Source organism: Procambarus clarkii, chromosome 69 (genome assembly GCF_040958095.1).
Source record: "Procambarus clarkii isolate CNS0578487 chromosome 69, FALCON_Pclarkii_2.0, whole genome shotgun sequence".
In the NCBI taxonomy this organism is placed as follows: Eukaryota; Metazoa; Arthropoda; class Malacostraca; order Decapoda; family Cambaridae; genus Procambarus; species Procambarus clarkii.
Genome location: NC_091218.1, coordinates 25,153,325 through 25,176,462, shown reverse-complemented (window position 1 = coordinate 25,176,462; position 23,138 = coordinate 25,153,325). Strand labels below are relative to the sequence as shown.

General features: G+C 39.0%; 2 protein-coding genes across 13 annotated transcripts in view; one reads left to right on the top strand and one right to left on the bottom strand.

The window, feature by feature from the left end:
- RhoGAP71E (Rho GTPase activating protein at 71E) overlaps window positions 1-13,421 on the bottom strand; it is a 136,638-nt gene extending 123,217 nt beyond the window's left edge. For 7 of the 9 annotated variants that reach the window (XM_045765213.2, XM_069311278.1, XM_069311277.1 and 4 more), the window contains exons 1-3: window positions 13,282-13,421; window positions 9,140-9,247; window positions 6,495-6,623 (exon numbers count right to left, since the gene is read on the bottom strand). Coding sequence is in view for 4 of the 9 variants with exons in the window: in XM_045765216.2 (XP_045621172.1) it covers window positions 6,495-6,598 (104 nt within the window). In the remaining 5 variants the exon portion in view is untranslated. The remainder of the gene's footprint in view (window positions 1-6,494; window positions 6,624-9,139; window positions 9,248-13,281) is intronic. The other 2 variants (XM_069311279.1, XM_069311276.1) reach the window with 1 other exon arrangement.
- A 2,983-nt stretch (window positions 13,422-16,404) lies between these two features.
- LOC123772172 (probable RNA-binding protein EIF1AD) lies at window positions 16,405-22,545 on the top strand. Of its 4 annotated transcripts, none has more exons than XM_045765206.2 (3): window positions 16,405-16,626; window positions 19,638-19,773; window positions 21,618-22,545. In XM_045765206.2, the coding sequence occupies exons 2-3, from the start codon at window positions 19,654-19,656 to the stop codon at window positions 22,089-22,091; spliced, it is 594 nt and encodes a 197-aa protein (XP_045621162.1). In that variant the 5' UTR covers window positions 16,405-16,626; window positions 19,638-19,653; the 3' UTR covers window positions 22,092-22,545. The 4 variants fall into 4 exon arrangements, with proteins under 4 accessions (XP_045621162.1, XP_045621165.1, XP_045621163.1 ...); XM_045765209.2 differs by having other exon boundaries at window positions 16,410-16,598; XM_045765207.2 differs by having other exon boundaries at window positions 16,410-16,703.
- Window positions 22,546-23,138: the final 593 nt, after the last annotated feature.

Below are 23,138 nucleotides of genomic sequence, written 5' to 3'. Positions count from 1 at the left end.
AAAGAATAGGGCATAAATGGGGGAAGGATAGGGGAAGTAAATAGGGCCGAAGCATATACAAAGATTAATGAGGTGTAGTGGGCATGGCATGTTGAGCAGTGTCTTCTATGTTGTCATCTTCACGTTCCGGTATTGTTCTTACTCTCGTGGTGGGTAAAGTGAATAGATCCGTAATTTGAGTACTGTATTTATGGTGGGTTGTTCTATCTTTATGTGGATTGCTTCAAGAATTTGTAATCTTCTCACATCTTGGGTTTTGTCTATTATACAAATGTTTTTATTCAACATCTCTCTTGTTAGGGCAATGTCATGGGCTTGTCTCATGTGATTTTTAGGGGGTACCTGATACAAGATGACGGGTCAAACTCCTCGTCAGCTTGGTCGACGTCATACCTATGTACTGTACTTAGATTGAAGGCTACATCCTTCATGGGAACAGGTGTAAATATATACCATATTTGACTGCTGTAAAGAGTTCTCCATAGGCTTCGGGCTGTTTTTAATGAGAGGGTCGGTAGTCTTCTTTGTTTTATAGAATATTATTAGGTCTATGTTTTGGTTAGGAGTTGTGCTTTTTACTTCTTTACAGATTATGTCTTTCATCATTCTTTCTTCTTTTTTATGTTCACTGTGCATGGTTGATTTGTAATATAATTTGATTGGAGATGTCGTGGTTTCTGTTCTAGGTTCAAGATTGTACCTAGAACCAAGGTACAGTGTTTATTTCTTTGTTTGCTATAATCATTGTTCACTAACACTTGAGTTATTCTTTCAAACTCCATACTCACACTGCTCTATTCCGAGCAGTGGGTAAGGGCTCGACGAATATAAGTGTTGAGAACACTGGCTTTGTATCTTTGAGGGCACTCACTCCTACTGTTTAGGCATAATCTTATGTTTGTAGGCTTAGTATATACACTGGTGCTCAGAGATGCTCCCATTTTTGTTATTACCACATCCAGTAAAGGCAGACTTATTTTCACTATTTTCATGGGCAAATATGAGTACAGTACTGTACTGACTCTTACCCGATTTACCCATGAAAATAGTGAAAATAAGTCCACTCCATCAGTCCGAATGGAGCCAGGTTGTTGAACCTTGAGCAACCCAAACCCTCCGAAGTGACAGCCAAACCGCCGCAAACTCCTGCACCATGCTGTGAGCTTATATGGTGGGTTGAAATTAAAATTTGCTCAGTGACATTAGCCCAAATAGTGTGAGAAATATTAGGCTATGATTGGTATCTCCTTTAACATGTCTAATCATTTTTTTATGACAAAATTAGGAGAAACAGTTGGTGCCTTGGGCCACAAAACAGCCACTGAGCATAATTAAACCAAAATTTTATGATTCATATTTATTTTGATTTTTACATGAAATATGTAGAAAAATTTATGATAAATATAAAGAAAAAAACCCAGCATTGAATGTAATGAAACTCCAGTTTTTAGTGGAGCCCCGGAGGATTCCTGAAGCTATCTTACTGATCAAGTGCCATACTACTTCAGTGTCATCAGTTTCGGAATTCTTTGCCTACCGGAGACCATGAGTCAGAACCTGGCTCCCTCAGAGAGGCGCAGGGAACAATGGCCCATGAACACTTTACATTTAAAATATGTCATCTTGCCATCAACCAGGGAAGGCACACAGAAAGGTAGACGAATCAAAATAGACTACTACTGTACCTGGTTGAAAATATGACCTACGCCCTCAAATTATCAAAAGAACTTTCCCACAAAGAAAACAAATTAAAGCAAAACTTCATCCAACTAACCCCCCCCCCCTCTCATTAGCTCCACCCATTCCCCCCCACCCCCCACCCACAGGAGGAAAGAAGGAGCCGGCCTGGGTGAGCCAGGCTGCCCACCAGCCAGTTTTGAATGATGAAAGGCGCCAACCAGAAGGAGGGTGTCAGGGGGAGCCTCCAGTGCTCACCCAGAACCTGGCATTTCATTACATTCAACACTGGTTTTCTGTGGGAAGCCCCGTCAGCTTCCTGAAACTATCCACAGAGAAGGCAAAACACAGGAACACACCAGGAAGGTGGCAGCACTGCAGGTCTCAATCTGAGTAAGAGACTGTCAGCCGTGACAAAAGTCGCGAAGCAACACAAGGCCTCAGATGGCCTGGGCCAGTCACCAGATACCTCACAGCCATGACCCTGTGAAACCTCCAAAACTCCTGTGCCCGAATATCATCTCAAGGCATATTCCCAAACACAGCTGAGTGAGCGACACAAGTCATAACATCATGGGCCCAAGGGTAGACCGCAGGCTGGTGAGACTGAAGGACACATGACAACCTAAGACACACTAGCTTAGGAACAGGGAATCAGCGGAACCTAATCAACCAAGAGCGCAGCTACCAACACAGAACCAGTGGCCTGTAGGAAGCAGCCACCAACACCAAACCTGTGGCCCGCAGGAAGTGGCACAAAGCAGCCACTCAAGAAAATGGGAACACGGAGCCAAAGCGACAGCAACCACTTGGCACGACATCAAAGAACTGGCTGGTGGGTGGCCCAGCTCACATGGGCTGGCTCACCCTCTGGGTGCCTTTCTGGTAGATGGCAACATAACACTTTCAATGTAAAGTGTTCATGGGTTATTGTTCCCTGCGCGCCTCTGAGAGGGACAGGTTTTGGCTCATGGTCCCCGGTAAGGAATACAAAGAACTCTGCGACTGATGACACCCAAGTAGTATGGCACTTGATGAGTAAGAGCGCTTCAGGGAGCTGACAGGGCTCCCCACAGAAAGTGGGTGTATTTTCATGGAAATACAGACTGGGTCCAGAATGATATAATAGGAATTTTGGATGTGTGCCTTTATAATTGTATGCTCACCAACTTATCAGGAGACTACCAGTTCACAAACAACTAACCAAATAAAAATGTACTTTGTTCATTTCAGCCAGCATGTGATTGTGATCCCAGGCCTATGAATACATTCGTACCAAGGTCTAAAGCAAAGGCATGAAAACTCTACATCCAGAGAGCAACAACAACAATACCCCACACATTAGAAAATTAACACAATTTGCATTTAACATAAAAGCATAATATTTACCATTAGTTCATGGTGAGTACGATACAAATTAATGTGAATGATGATTTTATATTTGTTGCAATAAGCCAGCATTGTCTGGTATAACTAATGACAAAGCAATATGAGAATTTAAAAAATGGAGAAACTTACTACAATGTTGTAGTGCCTGAATGACAGTGAAGGAGAGATCTAATTTATATTTAAGCGTATTAAAACAAAATTTTCGTATGTAACCTGCAACCTTTCTCAAAGTACTTAATACAATGTTCTAAAACATTTTATGTATTTTCAGATGTAACCAATGTAGGTTCATCCAAAAATTTGGTTTTTAGTACATGTAAAACATAAATTGGGTCTTTCCTTCACCTTCAATTTTGAGAATCTTATTTTGTTGTTACAGTACTTAAAAAATGCATTAACCACTGAACTGCACAACGCGTCTTGAGGCTCTCGACGGGTGGTGCGCAACGCACCTCAGGGATCTTATAGGTATCATTCAAAACTCCCGCGGTTACACAGGTTTCACATCAGCTTCCTCAGGGCTCTCATAAACAGATGCCATTTAAAAAAAAAATGTGGACAACATTCCCAGGTGTGAAGGCCTCAGTACTGAGTGAGCAACCAGGGCTGGCACACACAGCATGAGTTAACAGCATTGCTGTTCAGCTTTTGACAACAGCATCCCCTAAAATTTACCAAATATATATGTATCGGGTATTATTTAGCCATGATAGTATTACAGAAGAGTCTGACAGTGATAAAGACTGTGTACAATGTTCAGATATCAGTGAATAAATGCTGTTCAAGATGTTCAGGCACTAGCCATAGCACACTGCCATTATTTTGTCCATCTAAAATTCTTCAAACGATTTCTCATGTTCTTTTACAAAAAAAAAAAAAAAAAAAAAGTGGATATTATTCATTTACATGATTTAGTGACCAGGATTCTGATAATAGCAGGAGTGTGGTGAGAATTAGCGATGTGAATTAGCGGTGGGAGGAGTAATGTTGGTGTGGGAGGGAGGGAGAGGTGGTTGATGTGTGGCAACATGTTATTGTCTGGAATCACTATACCAGTTTAGTGATTAGCTATGGTGAATACAAATGTAGATACTTATATATAACGTGTGTATAGAGTATAATAACAGCAAAAGCCTTATGTTGGGAGGAGCCATTTAGGTGAGGGAGTGAGGCTGTCGTCTGCTGTGTGACTTGTCATGCAGTGGCCACTATGGTGTTTGGACACCATACCAGTTTATTAGTATAGTTATGGTGAATAAAACATATAAATACTTATACAGTATATAATGCATGTATATAGTGTAATAACACCACAACAAACAGTATTGTGGGAGGAGTAATGTTGGCGAGTTAGGTGTTGAAGGAGGGAGGGAAGGCTGGCTGGGTGTGGCAGCCCACTCTTGTTTTTTGGGCTCGCCATACCAACTTAATGGTTTGCTATGGTGAATATATATGTAGATAGATATATACAATGTGTGTATATAGTGTAATAACAGCAAAAACATTGTTTGATTGATCGTAGAATATAATATACATGTCACACATATGAGCCCCATAATTTTTAAAATAGTGATGTTCCACACATTGAACTATATAAATTCCACAAATTACACACTTTTGAATAATATTACAGCATAAAACCAGAGAAGAAACAAATGAGAAACATCAAAATAATTGTAAAACATTATATTTGCGGCAACTGCCGCCCCACGGGGTGGCGGGGCTTAGTGACCTTGAGCGCTCAATCACTCCCATAATATGCTCAACTTCCCACATCCATCGTGGCTAAAGTACGTCACATACAATATTTTGTTTTTAGTTTCCCGTGATCAGAGACTGCATTTTAGCAATATAAGAAGAGAAAATAATTTTTTTGAAAGAATTTATTTTCGGCACACCACGGGCGTGTCATATTTGAATGCAGAGCAGTGCAGTGGTTAACACTTCCACTCAGTAACGACTCAGCATTGAGTCATCTATTTAATAGAGCGAAATCCAGCATTGCGACGTTGGTCCGGCAACGGTTCGGTAAAATAGCGGTGTCTTCGGGAAGGTCTTGCCGCGGTTTTGGACATTATATGCATATACTCCTGTAGGGAATTTCATTGCAAAGACATTGATACCAAAATGAAAAACCTAGTACCAGAATTTAGGTAAAGTTGAAAAGAGTATACCCATTTTATTGCTCTTTATTAGCGCTCACTGGGGTAACGCTCCGTCACTTTCTCTGTTTGTTGTGGGTGGTACGCCAGGCCTTTGGACTTTATATTTGCATATATTCCTGTAGGGAATTCTATTGTGAACACAATGATACAAAAATGAAAGACTTAGGACAAGAATTAAGATGTCCAAAGTGAAGAGAGTGTACACATTATATTACTCTTACGCACTCCCGGGTAACACAGTCTCACTTTCTTACTGGGCTTTTGGGCTTTATATGCATCAAGTCCTGTAGAGAATTCTATTGCGAACACGATACAAAATTGAAATACCTAGGACGAGAATTGAGGTGACAAAGTTGAATAGAGTATACACTTTTCAGTATTACCGCGCTCTAATGTAATGAGAGGCGCCTTGGGGGTGGCGCAGCTCTCTTTCTGGTAACCTTGGCTCATGTTCATCTTGTCGGCGGGTTGGGCGCGCTGCGTTTTTTTACATTATATGCATGTACTCCTGTTGGGAATTCTATTGCGAACACATTGATACCAAAATGAAGGACCTAGGACGAGAATTGAGGTGACCAAAGTGAAAAGAGTGTACACATTTTATTGCTCTTGCGCACTCCCGGGTAACTCGCTCTCACTTTCTCTGGTTGCTTCAGGTGGTAAGCCGGGCTTTTGGAGTTTATATGCATTTAATCCTGTAGAGAATTATATTGCAAACACATTGATACCAAATTGAAAAACCTAGGACGAGAATTGAGGTGACAAAGTTGAAAAGAGTATACACTTTTCAGAATTACTGCGTGCTCCCGTGGAGAGCGTGGTAATGCCCGGACCCACCTTATATAGCGAGAGGCTCGCTCGCGCAGAGCGCGAGTGTTAATAATCTCTTATCTACTGTCATAATATCTGTAGTGAAAATTAATTTAACAGTTGCCACAATTCAGGGTCTGCAACTTGGGATTCTTGAGCCAAACTGTATAAATCTGTTTGAAGTATCCCAGGTGTTATACAGTGGTGGTTTAGTTCAAAGCCACACTCAATGGTTTCAAGGGCAGAAGTTTATTCAGCCTGGGTCTAAATATTAACCTTGCATGTTAGGACACCATTGGTTAGATCTGCAACTTCGTCTGCCTCCTTTAATTGAACTAAAAAATGCAGAAGGGAAACACCTGCAATAAATATAAAATAAATGCCCTTTTAGAAAGAACATGAAATTTTATATCATTAATGTGCAAGTATACAAAAATACAGAATTGTACTCACTTCTCGAGCCTGCGAGGATAAGGGACATTAGGATGGCCACAGGAGGTGACCACATTGCCTAGGGTGGCAGCTCTTCGTTGCATTCTCTCGGTCCAAGTGCTCATATCCCGCCCTCAACCACCTGCACCACTTAAATGGACAAATTGTACATTAACAGTAACTATATATAAATATATATAAATATAAAGCTATATATAAATAAACTTACAAACTATATAGCTTTGCGATATAATCTAGTAAAGAATGGGGACAGTGAAACAGTTGTTAAACTCAATTTCAAGAGAGGACGCTATGGGGAACTTAGAAATTTTTTTCATGGGTATAATTGGACAGACTTGTTGCTAGGTAAGGAAGTAAATGAGATGTATGCCATATTTTGCAAAATATACGATGAAGGCACACAAACATTCATACCAAAACAGAGATGCAGACCTAGGAAACAGGATTGGTTCAACAGAAATTGTGAGAGGGCCAGAGATCAAAAGACATAGGCATGGAATCATTATAGGAAGAGGCCAAACCCCCAAACATACCAGCGATACAAAGATGCGAGAAGCAACTACACGTCAGTAAGGAGAGAGGCAGAGAGGAACTTTGAGAACGGTATAGCAGACAAATGTAAATCAGATGCAGGCCTTTTCTATAAATTCATTAAAAGCAAGCTGCAGGTAAAGGATAATAATCAGAGGTTGAAAATGGGGGACAGATACATGGAAAATGAAAAGGAAATATGTGAAACATTAAACGAAAAGTTCCAAAGTGTGTTTGTACAAAATGAGATCTTCAGAGAACCAGACACAATAAGAATTCCAGAGAACAACATAGAGGTGTCTAGAGACGAAGTGAAGCAAATGCTCTTGGAGCTAAGAACAAAGCAGTTGGCCCAGATGGAGTTTCACCATGGGTTCTGAGAGTGTGCAGTTGAGCTCAGCACACCACTTCAGCTGATTTTTCAGACATCCCTGTGTACAGGAGTCATAGCAGATGTGTGAAAACAGGCTAACATAGTTCCAATATACAAAAGTGGCAGCAAGGAAGACCCCCTCAATTATAGACCTGTATCATTGACAAAGTGTAATAGTCAAAATATTTGAAGAAATAATAAAAACTAAATGGGTAGAACACCTGGAGAGAAATAATATAATATCAGACAGACAGTATGGTTCTCGATCTGGAAGATCCTGTGTTATCGAATTTACTCAGTTTATATGAGAGAGCCACAGAGATTTTACAGGAAAGAGATGGTTGGGTTGACTGCATCTATCTGGACCTAAAAAAGGCTTTTGACAGAGTTCCACATAAGAGGTTGTTCTGGAAACTGGAATTTTTTTTTTTTTTTTTTTTTTTTTTTTTTTTTTAGTATTTTCTACCACAGACGTGGCCACACATTTACAATGCTAACCAGCATATATACATTTTCTTCTGTCCTCCATGGACAGGGTTAGAGAAATGTTAAACATAGAGTTCAAGGGTTTATTGAACACTCAACCACAGAAAGTGATTCGGTGCTTTTAAAATGCTAAGCTAACCTACATACGTAAATACAGTGACAGGTAAGCTTCTAACATGGATGAAAATTTTCTGACATAGAAAAATAAGGGCAGTAATCAGAGGCAATGTATCGGACTGGAGAAATGTCACAAGTGGAGTACCACAGGGTTCAGTTCTTGCACCGGTGATGTTCATTGTCTACATAAATGATCTACAATTGGAATACAGAATTATATGAACATGTTTGCTGATGATGCTAAGATAATAGGAAGGATAAGAAACTTTGATGATTGTCATGCCCTTCAAGAAGACCTGGACAAAAGAAGTATATGGAGCGCCACTTGGCAAATGGAATTTAATGTGAATAAATGCCATGTTATGGAATGTGGAATAGGTGAACATAGACCCCACACAACCTATAAATGATGTGAGAAACCCTTAAAGAATTCTGATAAAGAAAGATATCTAGGGGTGGTTCTAGATGGAAAACTATCTCCTGAGGACCACATAAAGAACGTTGTGCGAGGAGCCTATGCTATGCTTTCTAACTTCAGAATTGCTTTTAAATACAAGGATGGCAAAATACTAAAGAAATTGTTCACAACTTTTGTTAGGCCAAAGCTAGAATATGCAACGGTTGTATGGTGCCCATATCTTAAGAAGTACATCAACAAACTGGAAAAGGTGCAAAAACATGCTACTAAGTGGCTCCCAGAACTGAAGGGCAAGAGCTATGAGGAAAGGATAGAGGCATTAAATATGCCAAAACTAGAAGACAGAAGAAAAAGAGTTGATATGATCACAACGTACAAAATAGTAACAGGAATTGATAAAATCAACAAGGAAGATTTTAAACAGAGAAACAAAAACAGAGTGGTAGACGGTTTTAACAAGTGAAAAGGTGGTGGAGGCCAAAACCGTCAGTACTGTAGTTTCAAAGCGTTATATGACAGAGTGCTGGGAAGACGGGGCACCACGAGCATAGCTCTCATCCTGTAACTACACACTTAGGTAATTACACTTAGGTAATTACAGGGTATATATAGTTAGTCCGGCACAAGCAGTCACAGTGAGAGGGTGTGTTACCCGAGCTCCAATTGTACATAAAAAAAAATTATTATTTCATTGCATAAACTGTGGTGTAGGGTGCTTACAAAACTCCCGAGGCTGGGCCCTCCTCACACTCTCAGTCTGGTGGCTTCTTCATGAATGTCTTACGTCATGCTGGCTTCCTCTCCATTGACTGGGTCACTCCAATTCATCTGTTAATAAGAAATTAAGCAGATTAAGTATAACCAGATTATATAATGTATTCTTAAATGTTTTAAGAATACACTAAAATGATTAAAAAAATCCTCGTGCCCAGTGACTATCCTACCTGAATTCTTCACAAGGATTTACAGTTTTTTGTCGGATTTTTGGCCATTTGAACATAAAAGTTGTTATTATATACGTATCTCGCCATGGGTCCCAAGAAAGCCAGGGGTAAGGTTCAAGGCAAGAAATCGCATGTGGTGAGGACAATAGAGAAAAAACAAGAACATTCGGAAGCATGAAAATGGTACTCGTGTTGTTGAACTAGCTAGTCAGTTCAACAAATCTTCAGGGAAGGAAGAGGAGGCAGTAGAGAATGTCCCTTCCTCATTAATTAAGAAAATGTGTGCAGTATCGGAAGGACTGCAAAGTTTTGCTGAAAAGAATCACCGAGATAAAGCTGTAGTAGGCCATTGCATTGATCTTTTTAATGACAATGTGATGCCTCACTACAGACAAGTGTTGCAAAAACAATCTTCAATGGAACGTTTCCTTGTGAGAAAAGTGAGAAAATCAAGCAGCTAGCCACAACCAGGACCTACTGGTATGCATGCAAACCATGCCAGAGAGTGCACTCCAGAGAAATCTTCACAGCCTGATGTTATAATGGAAGGGGACTCCCCTTCCAAACAGTAACACCTCTCCTCCTCTCCCCCCCACCTCACCATTTTCCAAACACCAACAGGAGTCATCAGTTAGGGTAAGTAATAACTTGAACATACTTTTGTAGTGTAGATTTGGATGAATTAGGTATAAAATTTAGTTTGAAGTGAAGTTTTTGGGTAGTCAGGAACGGATTAATTCATTTCCCATTATTTCTTATGGGGAAATTAGCTTCGGTTTACGAGTTTTAGGGTTACGAGCTGTCTCCAGGAACGGATTACTCTTAAACCGAGGTACCCCTGTACAGTGGTACCTCGGAATGCGATTGTCCCTGTATGCGAGATTTTCGGAAGGCGAGGTGTATTTACTCCAAAAATTTGTCTCAGAAGGCGAGGGTTACTTCGGGAGGCGAGTTTGGACGCGAGTTTGTTGATACGCGTACAGCCGACCTAGCGCGTTCGTCGCCCCTCCGCCCCGCCGCCCCTCAGTCTATTATTGTCTGGCGCTCAGTGACTACCCCCACATCAATTCTTCTCGCGGATTTTCAGTGTTTTGTTGGATTTTTGGTGATTTGTCTATACAATTTGTTATTATATATCTCACCATGGGTCCCAAGAAAGCCAGTGGTAAGGATAAAGGCCAGAAAGCTCCTGTGAGGATGACAATAGAGGAGAAACAAGAGATCATTCGGAAGCATGAGAACGGTACACGTGTTGTTGAACTTTGTAGGCAGTACAACAAAGCCACATCAACAATATGCACTATACTTAAGAAGAAAAATAAGATTATGGGTGCTAAAGTGGCAAAAGGAGTAAGAACATTAACGGCACAAATACTTGAAGAAGTGGAAAAGTTGTTATTAATTTGGATACACGACAAGGAGTTGAGGGGTGATAGTGTTTCGGAGGCCATTATTTGTGAGAAAGCCAGGGTGTTGCACGAAGACCTTCTAAAGAATACCCCTGCAACGAGTGATGCAGATAAGAAAGAGTTTAAGGCAAGCAGGGGCTGGTTTGAAAAATTTAGAAAGAGAAGTGGTATCCATAGTGTTACAAGGCATGGGGTTATGTGATGTGATTATGGAAGGGGACTCCCCTTCCAAACAGTAACTCCTCTCCTCCTCCCCCCTCCTCACCATCTTCCATACGCCTACAGCACTCGACAGTAAGGTAAGTAATAACTGGAACACAGTTTTGTAGGTTTATTTAGATGAATTAGGTATAAAAATTTAGTTTGATGTGGGGTTTTTGGGGTAGTCAGGAACGGATTAATTCATTTCCCTTTATTTCTTATGGGGAAATTAACTTCGGAATGCGAGTTTTCGGAAGGCGAGGCGTCTCCAGGAACGGATTAAACTCTTATTCTGAGGTATGCCTGTATTCTGTACTTCTTAAATTCTTTCATACTCAAATGGTAGTAGGCTGTTTTTTTTTTTATAAAACTGGATAAAATTTAACCTATGAAATGTTCAAAGATCCTCCTTTCCAATATTTGCATTCAATTATAAGGCTTACTAAACTGACTGAATTTAACTTTTAAACTTTCTCCCTGGAGTGCAAACAAGAAATGCACATTATAATTTGCACTTGGAAATACTGGAATGACCAAGATCTGTAGGCATGGTCAAATGTGCAAAACTAATCCAACAGAAAGTAGGGAATAAAAAAACCGCATTGAATGTAATGAAATGCCACTTAGGCTGAAATACAGGTTTAGGCTCTTTAGTCGGTCGCAATAGTTTAGATGTTTTACTGAGTGGATTCTAGCAGTAAAGGATCTCTGCACGCTCTCCAGGTCAGCAATTTCTCCAGCTTTTAAAGGGGCTGTCATTGTGCAGCAGTACTCCACTCTAGAGAGCACAAGCGTTTTGAAAAGTATCATCATCGGTATAGCATCTCTAGTGTGAAAAGTTCTTGTTATCCAACCTGTCATTTTTCTTGCAGTTGTGACGGCTACTTTATTGTGTTCTTTAAAGGTAACCTAGGAGCAAACCTTTGTATTCCCATTTTGCAAAATTATGTGATGGAAGGAAGCAGTTGGAGAAATTATACGAAAAAAAAATTGGAAACACCCCCCCCCCTGGGCTATGGCTGGATGTTAGGAAAAAAAATTAAAACCCCTCTGCTCCTATGACCAGCCTTGGGGAAAAAATGAACCCCCCTCGCCCCTGCTCCTACAACAGGCCTTGGGAAAAAGCAAAACGGCCGGTCATAGGAGCCATTTCTACTACTACTTTAACCACTGCAAACTACCTCAAGTCCATCATCACTCAGCAAAACTCTGCTATCAGAACTATGACAAACTCTGCTTTCAGACAACACTCAGCCTCCTGTTTAAATCCCTAAACATGCTAAACAAACTCACTCCACACATTCTCTTGTGTCATTTACATGTACAAAACCTTGTGCCTAAATGCAAATTCTGATCTGAAACTCTTCCTTGACACATGTAATAGAACCCATAATCAACACACCAGAAATAAATCTCTCTTTGATATCCCCAGAGTCAAACTAAATCTGTGCACACACACTATGCAAATAAAGGGCCCTAGTTTATGGAACTCACTCCCTAGCGAATTAAAAAGCTGTCCATCTATGCCTTATTCAAAAGTAACAAAAAAAATTACTTCATTTCATCCTCAGTTTTCTACCTAGTACTTTAATCTCCCACTGTATCTTGTGTAACCAAATCCCACAAAATATGTGCCTAAGCCGTGCAACTTCACCATTGTAATCCCTGACATCTTATATCATGGTTATGATGTTGAATGTAAATTCTACTACAATGTGCACCAAGAAATAATCCTCAAATTGTACTACAATGTACCTGCTGATATCCTCAAATTTTACTATAATGAACCTAACCATTTTCTTCTAATTTTCTTACAATGTACCTGTTAACATTCTTCAAATTTTGCTTCAAATTACCTACTTAAAATTATCTGTTAGACTAAGGACCTGCCAGAAATGCTATGTGTATTAGTGGCTTAAGGTATTGTATGTATTAGCTCTATCTCTAACCTAAGTCCAACATTGTTTGTAACTCATCTTCTATGTACCTATTTTTACCTGAATAAACATTTGAATGTAAAAACATCAATATGTACTCTCATAAACCCAATTTACCTTCTTATGTGTGCATATATACTATATATATATTTATATTATATATATATATTAATATATATTATATATATATATATATTAATATATATTATATATATATTATATATATACACACACAGTATAAATAATCTTTTTGGTAGTTTTCCTATTTAATAATTACAAACTAGATTCTCATTATTTTCTCTTGTTTGCACTCCATTTAGCAGTCTTATATGAACTAACCCAGCGTTCGGAGCTTGCTATAGTCAACTTACCATATGGAAAGGTTGGATAGGGTGCTTTGACTTTAAAAGTCATTCCATTTTCTTAATTTTCTCTGAACAACCTCCATCCCAAACCACACCTATCCAAACATTATAAAAATCAATATGGCGCCTGTAAATATAATCCTGGTGGCAGCCTTCTAAACTACGAGGCTCTATACCAGAGCGCGCCATGTTCAAATGTTCTTGGGAGATCTTTGATTAAACTTCCCACCCTTTCCCCCTCCCACCATCAATATTGTACTACTGACCCTCCCCATGATATATGATTTACCTGAGTACCACTAACCCTAGTGGCTTTGACGAGGACAGAAAGCCAGCGGCTTGTCGAAGGTCCCCCCCATTTGCCTTGATTTTTTCCAGGGTGATTTTGAAACTTACCACACCAGAACTTAACGTAGATGGAGTGAGATAAAAAAAACTGGAGCTAAACAATATAATACTGTACAGCTTAAAATGGCTGATATTGTTGCACTAACGGAGATGAAACTCAAAGATGGTATATTAAATGAGATTATATTTCCTGAGGGGCTACTCAATTTGGAGACATGACAAAAATTAAAAAAAAAACAAGGAAAGGTGAAGGCATTGTTGTGCTGGTGAAAAAAACACCTAAAGGTAAACGAATTAATGATTGACAACTTATGAGAAGCTTACATAATGGCACTGGAAATTAGTTATCAAGATGATAAACTGGTAATGTAATCATAAATGCCTACAGTCCATCAGCAAGCAACACATGGACAAAGGAGGAGCTGGATGACAAACAAGAGTGCCTCAACAATCATGAGAGATTATAGGAAGATGAGATAAAGATAAATCATGATTGTTGGTACTTGATGACTTTAACTTGAAATCAACAGACTGGGAAGCCTACAAAGCAAGAATGGAAAACTTTTGGACTGACAGATTCGTAAACCTCATCCTGGAGACATTCATATATCAACACATTTTTTTATTGCTTTTAAGTACATGGATGGCAAAATACTAAAGAAATTGTTCACGACTTTTATTAGACCAAAGCTGGAATATGCAGCGGTTGTATGGTGCCCATATCTTAAGAAGTACATCAACTGGAAAAGGTGCAAAGACATGCCACTAAGTGGCTCCCAGAACTGAAGGACAAGAGCTACGAGGAGAGGTTAGAGGCATTAAATATGCAAAAACTAGAAAATTTAAGAAAAAGAGGGGATATGATCACCACATACAAAATAGTAACAGGAATTGATAAAATTGATAGGGAAGAATTCCTGAGACCCCGGAACTTCAAGAACAAGAGGTCATAGATTTAAACTAACGAAACAGCTGCCGGAGAAATATAAGAAAATTCACTTTTGTAAACAGAATGGTAGACGGTTTGAACAAGTTAGGTGAGAAGGTGGTGGAGGCCAAGACCATCAGTAAGTCAAAGCATTATATGGCAAAGAGTGCTGGGAAGACGGGACACCACGAGCGTAGCTCTCATCCTGTAACTAAGGTAATTACACTTAGGTAATTACATTAAGCAAGCCACGAGAATGAGGTATGGAGATGTTCCACCGATGTTGGGTTTAATATTTACCAGGAAAGAATAAGAGAGATTTGACATTCAGTACCTTCCTCCCTTGGATAAGAGCGAATATATCCTTTTGAAAATTAAATATGCAATGTATTATAATCTAGAAGAGTGAGGAAAATGAAGCAGCTGAAGAATTTTATTTTCAGAGAGGACACTATGGGGAGCTTTAATAAATAAATTTGATTGGAAAACCCACTAGGCAAGGAAGTAAATAAGATGTATGACAATTTTTTTTTTTAAATATATATGATGAAGGTACACAAAAAATATACCAAAAAACTGTCGGTTGAACAAATTGCAAAAGGTCCCAAGAAGAAAGGTTGAGGGATTTTTCTAGCATTGATTTCAGCAAGCTGTCGTACTCTTCTAATTTAATATTACTGAAAGATGGCGAACATCTAAGAAAGTAGGTCATCCTGGGGAGGGACAAGCACCTGGTGATGAGGTAAAGTGCATCATGAGCATCGATGTCTTCAATCCTCTCGTTCATCCTCTACAGGTCAGTTATCTTCTTACCAAGGACCTTGTCCTTGGGTATTTTGCACTTGGAAGAGTTCAGGGTGAGGCCTAGACTTGCTCCTGAATTATTCTCATGTCATCCAAGAGTGAGTCTGGTGAGCCAGCTTGAGTACCGTAATCCAAAAACCAAATGACTTTTTGATGTGTAGTACACATCAAAAAGTCAACACCAGCAATCAACAGCCAATTAATGCACAACTATATTCTACCCACTTCAAGACTCCGTACCAATATAGAAGCATCTAGAGGAAGTATGGGCCAATAAGCCCTTTGCAGTTACTTCCATTCTTCCCTCTCATTTATCTAATTTATACCCAATGTTCCTTGTTCTGTGTTGTGTTGGTCAAAAGTTTGTTCACTTCATCCAAAACTGTTGCAACATATCACCTCACCCAAATGCGAGTATATAAGACAAGATGTTCAGTGTTTGCATTAGTAAAACTCTGTTTAGTGTTTTCAGGTTACAAGTTGTGTGTGTGTAAACTAAAGTCTTTGAAAATGTAATAAGTTATTACGAAACGCGTTCAAGTGTCGCGTCAGACTAGATATAAAAATGAATTTTGGAGAATTGATTTTTCAATTACCATCGACAGTAAAAAGAAACATAAGAAATATTGAGAAAATTCGTATTAGAATTATTAATCTTACTTTTCGGTCATATTTAACAACACATGTTTACAAGAAAGACTACTACCAAAATATACTAATATATATATGTATAATTTTATTTATTTATTTATTTATTTATTTATTTATTTATTTATTTATTTATTTATTTATTTATTTATATTTATATTTCTACCTGTGTTTGTCACCACAAATTGACGTAAGAATAAAACATTAGAGTAGAAGAAGGAAGAGTAAGAGCTGTACCTAAATAAAGTACGGGAATAATAGGATTACAGGTGAAAATCCTACATGAAGAGAGAAACATGGAGAGAGGAAGACAAGCCTAAAGCCTTATATTGAAGTAGTAAACACGTACACATGTACGAAACGTCCCAAGCTGGAGTGCGAAATGGTACAAATATTAGTGTGCGAAGGTGTACGAAGTGTGAGGGTGTCGTACAGTGTAGTAGTGGACCAAGCACCAGTAGACCAGTGGACCAGTGGACCAGGCACCAGTGGACCAGTAGACCAGGCACCAGTGGACCAGGCACACTGGCTATCAAAGCGTTATATGACAAAGAGTACCGGGAAGACGGGACACCACGAGCGTAGCTCTCATCCTGTAATTACACTTAGATAATTACACTTAGGTAATTACACCTTCACACAACAATAGTGGTGGTCGCCGCTCCCTAATCTACTGAAGGCTTACCAAGTTGATACACAGGTGGTACATACATATATAACAATATATATTAAAGTTGAACATTGATTGTGTAATAATATTAAACAAGAATGAGGGCACATTGTGGAGGAGCTGGGTATTGGTGTAGTAGGGACTACCGTACTCTTATGTACCGTTGGTGGAGACTTGTGTAGGGCCTGGGTGGTGAGCTGACTCTTGTTGGCGGCATGGGGTTATGAGGGCCCCCATGAGGGCCCCCCATGATGCCCCCGTGAGGGCCCCCCATGCGGGCCCTCATGAGGGGCCCCAATGACACCCCCATGCGGGCCCTCATGAGGGGCCCCAATGACACCCCCATGAGGGCCTCCCATGAGGGCCCCCCATGAGGGCCCGGGCATATGGCTGCCCCTCACCACCTGGACAACACAACTAACTCCTATAGTAAACACCTGCTTATTTTATTATTTCTCGTTTCTTTAATGGGAGTTCTATCCACTTGTTCGGCTTTTGGTAGCAATAATTTCACCAGAATAGGGATTTGTTTTTGGATGCTTACCTTTCTGGGTGGCTGACCCGGTTGATGGCAGACAGAATGCTTTCATCACATGGGGGTTTCTATAGGCCATTGCTCCCCCATGGCTCTCTGAGGGGGGCCAGGTTCTGGCTCGTGGTCCCCGGTAGGCCCACAGGACTCCATACACATGACTGATGCCAAAGTCTGACATTAACATACCAGCCTAGTAAGCTCTGGGAAGCCTACGGTTCTCACCCAGAAAATGGCATTTCATTACATTCAACGCTGGTTTTTTCCAATACACCCAGAAAATGGTGTTTTATTACATTCAATGCTGGTTTTTCCAATATATTGACTATTACACTTCTCAACGATACAGGTTGAGGGGGTCTTCCCTGTGCCACTTTTGTAGACTATTGGAACAATGTTAGCCTTTTTCTACACATCTGCTACGACTCCTGTACACAGGGATGCCTGAAAAATCAAGTGAAGTGGAATGCTGAGCTCAGATGCACATTATCTCAGAGCTCATGGTGAAACTCCATCTGGGCCAACTGCTTTTTTCTTAACTCCTTGTGCATATTTTCCACTTTGTCTCTAGACACACCTATGTACTCTATGTTGTTCTCTGGAATTCTTATTGTGTCTGGTTCTCTGAAGATTTAATTTTGTACACACACACTTTGGAACTTTTCATTTAATTTTTCACACTTTTCCTTTTAATTTTCTGTGAATCTGTTTCCCATTTTCAACCTCTGAATATTATCCTTTACCTGCAATTTGTTGCTTATGAATTTGTAGAGTAGGCCTTGTTCTGTTTTACATTTGTCCGCTATCCCTTTTCCAAAAATGTTCTGCCTCTCTCCTTACTGCTATGTAGTTGTTTCTAGTATCTTTGTATCGCTGGTATGTTTGAGGGTTTGGCCTCTTCCTATATTGATTCCATTTTTGTGTCTTTTGGTCTCTGGCTCTCTCGCAATTTCTGTTGAACCAATCCTGTTTTCTGGCCCTACATATCTGTTTAGGTATGAATGTTTGTGTGCTTTTATTGCATATTTTACAAAATTTGGCATACATCTCATTTGCTTCCCTAAGTAGCAACAATTACTCATTAAACTCATTGAACTCATTAAACTCATTAAACTCATTAAACTCATTAACATTACTCATTGAGTTCGATTACTCATTAAAAAAATGTCAAAGTTCCCCATAGTGTTCTCTCTTGAAATCGTGTTTATCAACTGTTTCAAAATGTCCCCATTTTCTTCTAGATGATTAGATGATATCTTAAAGCATATTTAATGTCTAACAAAACATGATCACTCTTTTCCCAAGGGAGGAAGGTACTGGATGTCAAATATCTCCTCTTCTTTCCTAGTGAATAGTAGATCGAGTATTGATGGTACATCCCTTTCCTTCATTCTTGTGTCCTGCTTGATGTGTTGATACAAGAATGTCTCCAGAATGAGGTTTACAAATCTGCATGTCCAAAAGTCCTCCATTCTTGCTTCATAGGCCTCCCAGTCTATTGCTTTAAAGTTGAAGTCCCCCAGTATCAACAGTCGTGATTTATCTTTAGCTGCTTGTTCTGTAATTTCTCTCATGACCATTAGGAGGCCCTCTCGTTTGTCATCCAGTTCTTCCTTTGTCCATGTGTTGCTTGCTGGTGGGCTGTAGGCATTTACAATTATCAGTCTATCATCCTGATTCCTGACCCGCAATGCGGGTCAGGAACCTTCCGAGACATATTTTTCGAGGAAATCCTGCTCGTCTTCCGAAAAACTCGCATACAGGGACACTCGCATTCCGAGGTACCACTGTATATATATATATACAGTATGTCAACTTCTTGAGGATTTTTAAGTATTATCTCTCTTACCTTCAGTTGTTCTTTCACCAGCACAGCCACTCCTCCCCCCTTCCCCTTTCCTAGTTGTCCTGTCACATCTCCAAACTGAATATCCCCTTGGAAATATGACTTCATTTAAAATATTTCCTTCACGTTAGGCTTGACCAGAATTTGTTTAAAGGAAGAAAAAATCCATTCCAATAACATCTGATGTAACTACATTATACTATGCTTACTGTATTTGCTATAGTTGCTGGTAATATACTGAAAAATCATGGAATGTTGTATGTATATAGTTGTGTAATTTGTACTAAAAGCTTCCAATTTGGTTTATCTTGCACATTAATGAAATATGTTATACTAGTATATGGACCCAGCCTTAAATTATTTTCTATGTACAGCAGAAGTTTTGAGTATTTAACTGTATGTACCAGTATTATAATTTGGCAGTCACATTAAGATTAGGCAGCTTACTTGGTTGTCTATATGCTAATTGTAAAAAATTACTTTTAAACATATCTCTTGATTAGCCAAACTTGACATGCTTTCTGCACATAAAGATGTTTAGTAGCATATTAATCATCAAGAATACTAATATTTTTGTATAAAACAGTGCTCATAACTAAAGAATGTCTGCTACTACAAAAAAGAAGCATGTAGAACGTGAACTGTGTGAAGATTTCAGCCTTCCAGAAGGACATCAGTCAATTGTGAAAGTGGTGAGACCTCGAGGCAATAACCTACACCAGGTATGTAAATACAGTACAAAATACCAAATGTTTATACAGTACTGTATCTTTGGACACCCAACCAACACATCTGAAAATAAAGGACTTAGGATTAAGGACTTGCCCGAAACGCTACGCGTACTAGTGGCTCTACAAGAATGTAACAACTCTTGTATATATCTCAAAAAAAAAAAAAAAAAAAAAGGAAGTGACAATATTTTAGAACATCTTGTACCATAATCAAGTCATGTAAACAAAGAGTAGTAGATAAAGTCAGTTTATAAGGTAAGAAAATTAAAACTGCAGAACTTGTGCTTTTTTCTTTATTCCTATTAACTCCTATAGTATACTTCAACCTTCTTGTCTTTCGTCTTGCATTCTTTAAAAATTGGTTTTCTCAACCACTCTTTCTTTACATGACTTGACAAAGAACCAGGGTGTACTGAAACACCATTCTACCTTTATTTGCAGATTTATGGGTTTGATGTTATATTATTGTGACTTCTTAACTGCATACTATATCTTTATTTTTATCTTTGTTTTTGTTATTTTGACTTTCTAATAAATTTTTATAAATTGCAAACAGAGTGGTAGATGGTTGGAGCAAGTTAAGTGAAGGTGGTGGAAGTCAAAACTGTTAGTAGTATGGGAAGGCTGGACACCATGAGCATAGCTCTCATTACACACAGAAATCACAATTGCGTGATGCATCAAATGAACAAATCCACAAGGGCCGTGACGAGGATTCGAACCTGCGTCCGAGATCATCCCAGACGCTGCCTTTATCGACTGAGCTACGACATGGTCAAAAGGAGTTGAAATTGAAGTTCTACTGAACTTACTGGATCCTGCAGCCTCTCTATGTAACTCAGTCGATTAAGGCAGCGTCTGGGATGCTCTCGGACGCAGGTTCGAATCCTCGTCACGGCCCTTGTGGATTTGTTCATAGCTCTCATCCTTGTAACTACACTTATGTAATAACATAGAGACATGCCTGACATACTGTTTGACTAACTGTGAATGCTTGACTAATATGTGGGTGTTAGGTGGACAGGAGTGGATGGGTGTATGTCAGGTGAGTGGGCGTTGGGTGGGCAGGAGTGGATTGGGTGGGTATCGGGCAGGTGGGAGTACATAGTTGGATTGGTGTCAGGCAGACGGGAATGGGTGGGTATTATTTCTCCTAATATTAAATATTATATTTCTTTATTTTTTATTTTATTTTATTAATGCATAGTTTTAATGTAATTTGTGTTAGCAGCATAGGAAATACCACTTAAGAATGAGTGATATATGTAATGGTGTAGCAGGTCTACAGGATAGAATACAACTACTATTCGGCAGGGAAAAGCAGGGAGACCCCCAGCTGGGTAATTGGAATTTTGAAAGAACTACCGTCAGAAAGAAATTGCTTACACTTACAGGCATTTTGAATCCTATGGAAGTCAGATTTATATTGCGTGAACTGTGTGTTGGGAGTGATTTTGATTTGGGATAGTCCTAGAATACATTGAAAGTGCTGAGGGTGTGAAAATCTTTGGATAAATTCATTGAATGATCTGTTTATACAGTATTAGTCCTTTAAATTGTACTCTCATTGTCAAATATTCATGCAATGTTGTTGTTATGACTTAGGTAATTCATTCACTATAAACTTTTATAAACTCGCCCAACTATAAACTTACTAAACAGACATTTATGAATGAAGTTTTTTAATTTGAATTTGTAGGTACCATCTTGTGGTTGTTCATAAAGTTGAGGTAGGGAAACCAAACATTGCCTTGTCTGTTCCCTTCCCACTCCCTCCTTCCCCACCATGAAGACCTGAGTGAATATATCTTACTCAAGGTATTGTTCTTCTACAGGTGACAACAGCAAATGGAGAAGAATTTTTGGCTTCTATGCCCCTTAAATTTCGGAAACATGTGTGGATCAAGCGAGGTGACTATGTAGTTACAGAACCAATACCCGAGGGAAATAAAGTGCGTGCAGAAATTGTTAGGATTTTAATGAAAGACCATATTCGGTATATAATGCAAAACAGCAAATGGCCATCTGAATTTGTTGAACATAGTGAAGATGTTAAAGAAAAAATTATCTGTGGTAGACTTGAAGGATTCAAAATGAGTGGGTCTGGTGAAAGTGACATAGAAGGTGATGAAGGTGACCTTTTAAAAGAAAATACAAATAGGCAGAGAGTTTATGTGGAGGAATCAGATAGTGAGGAATCAGATAGTGAGGAATCAGATAGTGAGGAATCAAATAGTGAGGAATCTGAGAGTAAGGAATTTGATATTAAGCATGCCAATGATGAAGAGATCCATGATGAAGACAGTTGAAAAAAGAAAGATGGAGAAAAATCATTGTGATGTTAAACATCAAATAATTACAAGTAAGAAAGCATTGTCTTGTCTTCAAAAACAGTCTTATGTATTTCATTTTTTATCAGCTGTTATTTAAAATTGCTTTTGATAAGGAAAATAATTATTTTTACAGGTTAAGGCATTACTGTATTTGAAAATTCATAGTTAGTGTTAAAATTCAATATTTATGTTATTGAGTTCTTATTTTGAATCCTAAATCTGATAGAAATTAGCGAGACAGCTTCAGGGAAGGTTGAAAATTAAGTAAAAATGTTTACAGTAGAGCTGAAAGGTAATAGAGTACAGTAGTAAGAGAAGTGCATGTATTGGATTATTTATGAAATGTAAAGTTTGTGTGTTCCACAATCATTCCTTTCTAATTTAAGAAGTCCTTTGTCCTTATCTAATACAATTTTCCCATTATTCAGCAGTTTGTAGTTTTATTTTCTCATGCGTTCTCCATTTTATGAAAATCTGTATAATGCTGCATACTATTAGATGTTGTACCCCATATGCTGTATACTCATGCTCTGTCCTTCTATTTTGCCCGTAATCTTCTTCATTCTCTTCTGGCCCGAGAAGATGAGACACAGGCCACAGAAAATGTCATACTCTGACATTGAAAATTTTTTCTAACGTCCCTGTGGCTCATTTGGGTACTCGGTTTCCACCTGTATCCCCTTGTTCGTGTACCTTCTGTGTTAAACAGTTTATCTTTATCTACCCTGTCAATTCCTTTGAAAATTTTGTAGGTAGTGATCATGTCTCCCCTTACTCTTCTGTCTTCCAGTGTTGTAAGGTGCATTTTATGCAGCCTTTCCTTGTAACTCATGCCTCTTAGTTCTGGGACTAACCAAGTGGCATACCTCCAAACTTTTTCGAGCTTTGTCTTGTGCTTTACAAGGTACGGGCTGCGTGCTGGGGCTGCATATTCCAGGATTGATCTTACATATGTGGTATACAAGTGTCTGAATGATTCCTTGCACAAGTTCCTGAAGGCAGTTCTGATGTTAGCCAGCCTTG

Excerpts from the sequence above, each read along its gene's own strand:
- LOC123772172 (XM_045765206.2), top strand. The coding sequence starts at position 19,654 with ATGTCTGCTACTACAAAAAAGAAGCATGTAGAACGTGAACTGTGTGAA. Across the intron at positions 19,774-21,617 it reads GAGGCAATAACCTACACCAG|GTGACAACAGCAAATGGAGA; the intron begins GTATGTAAATAC and ends GTTCTTCTACAG.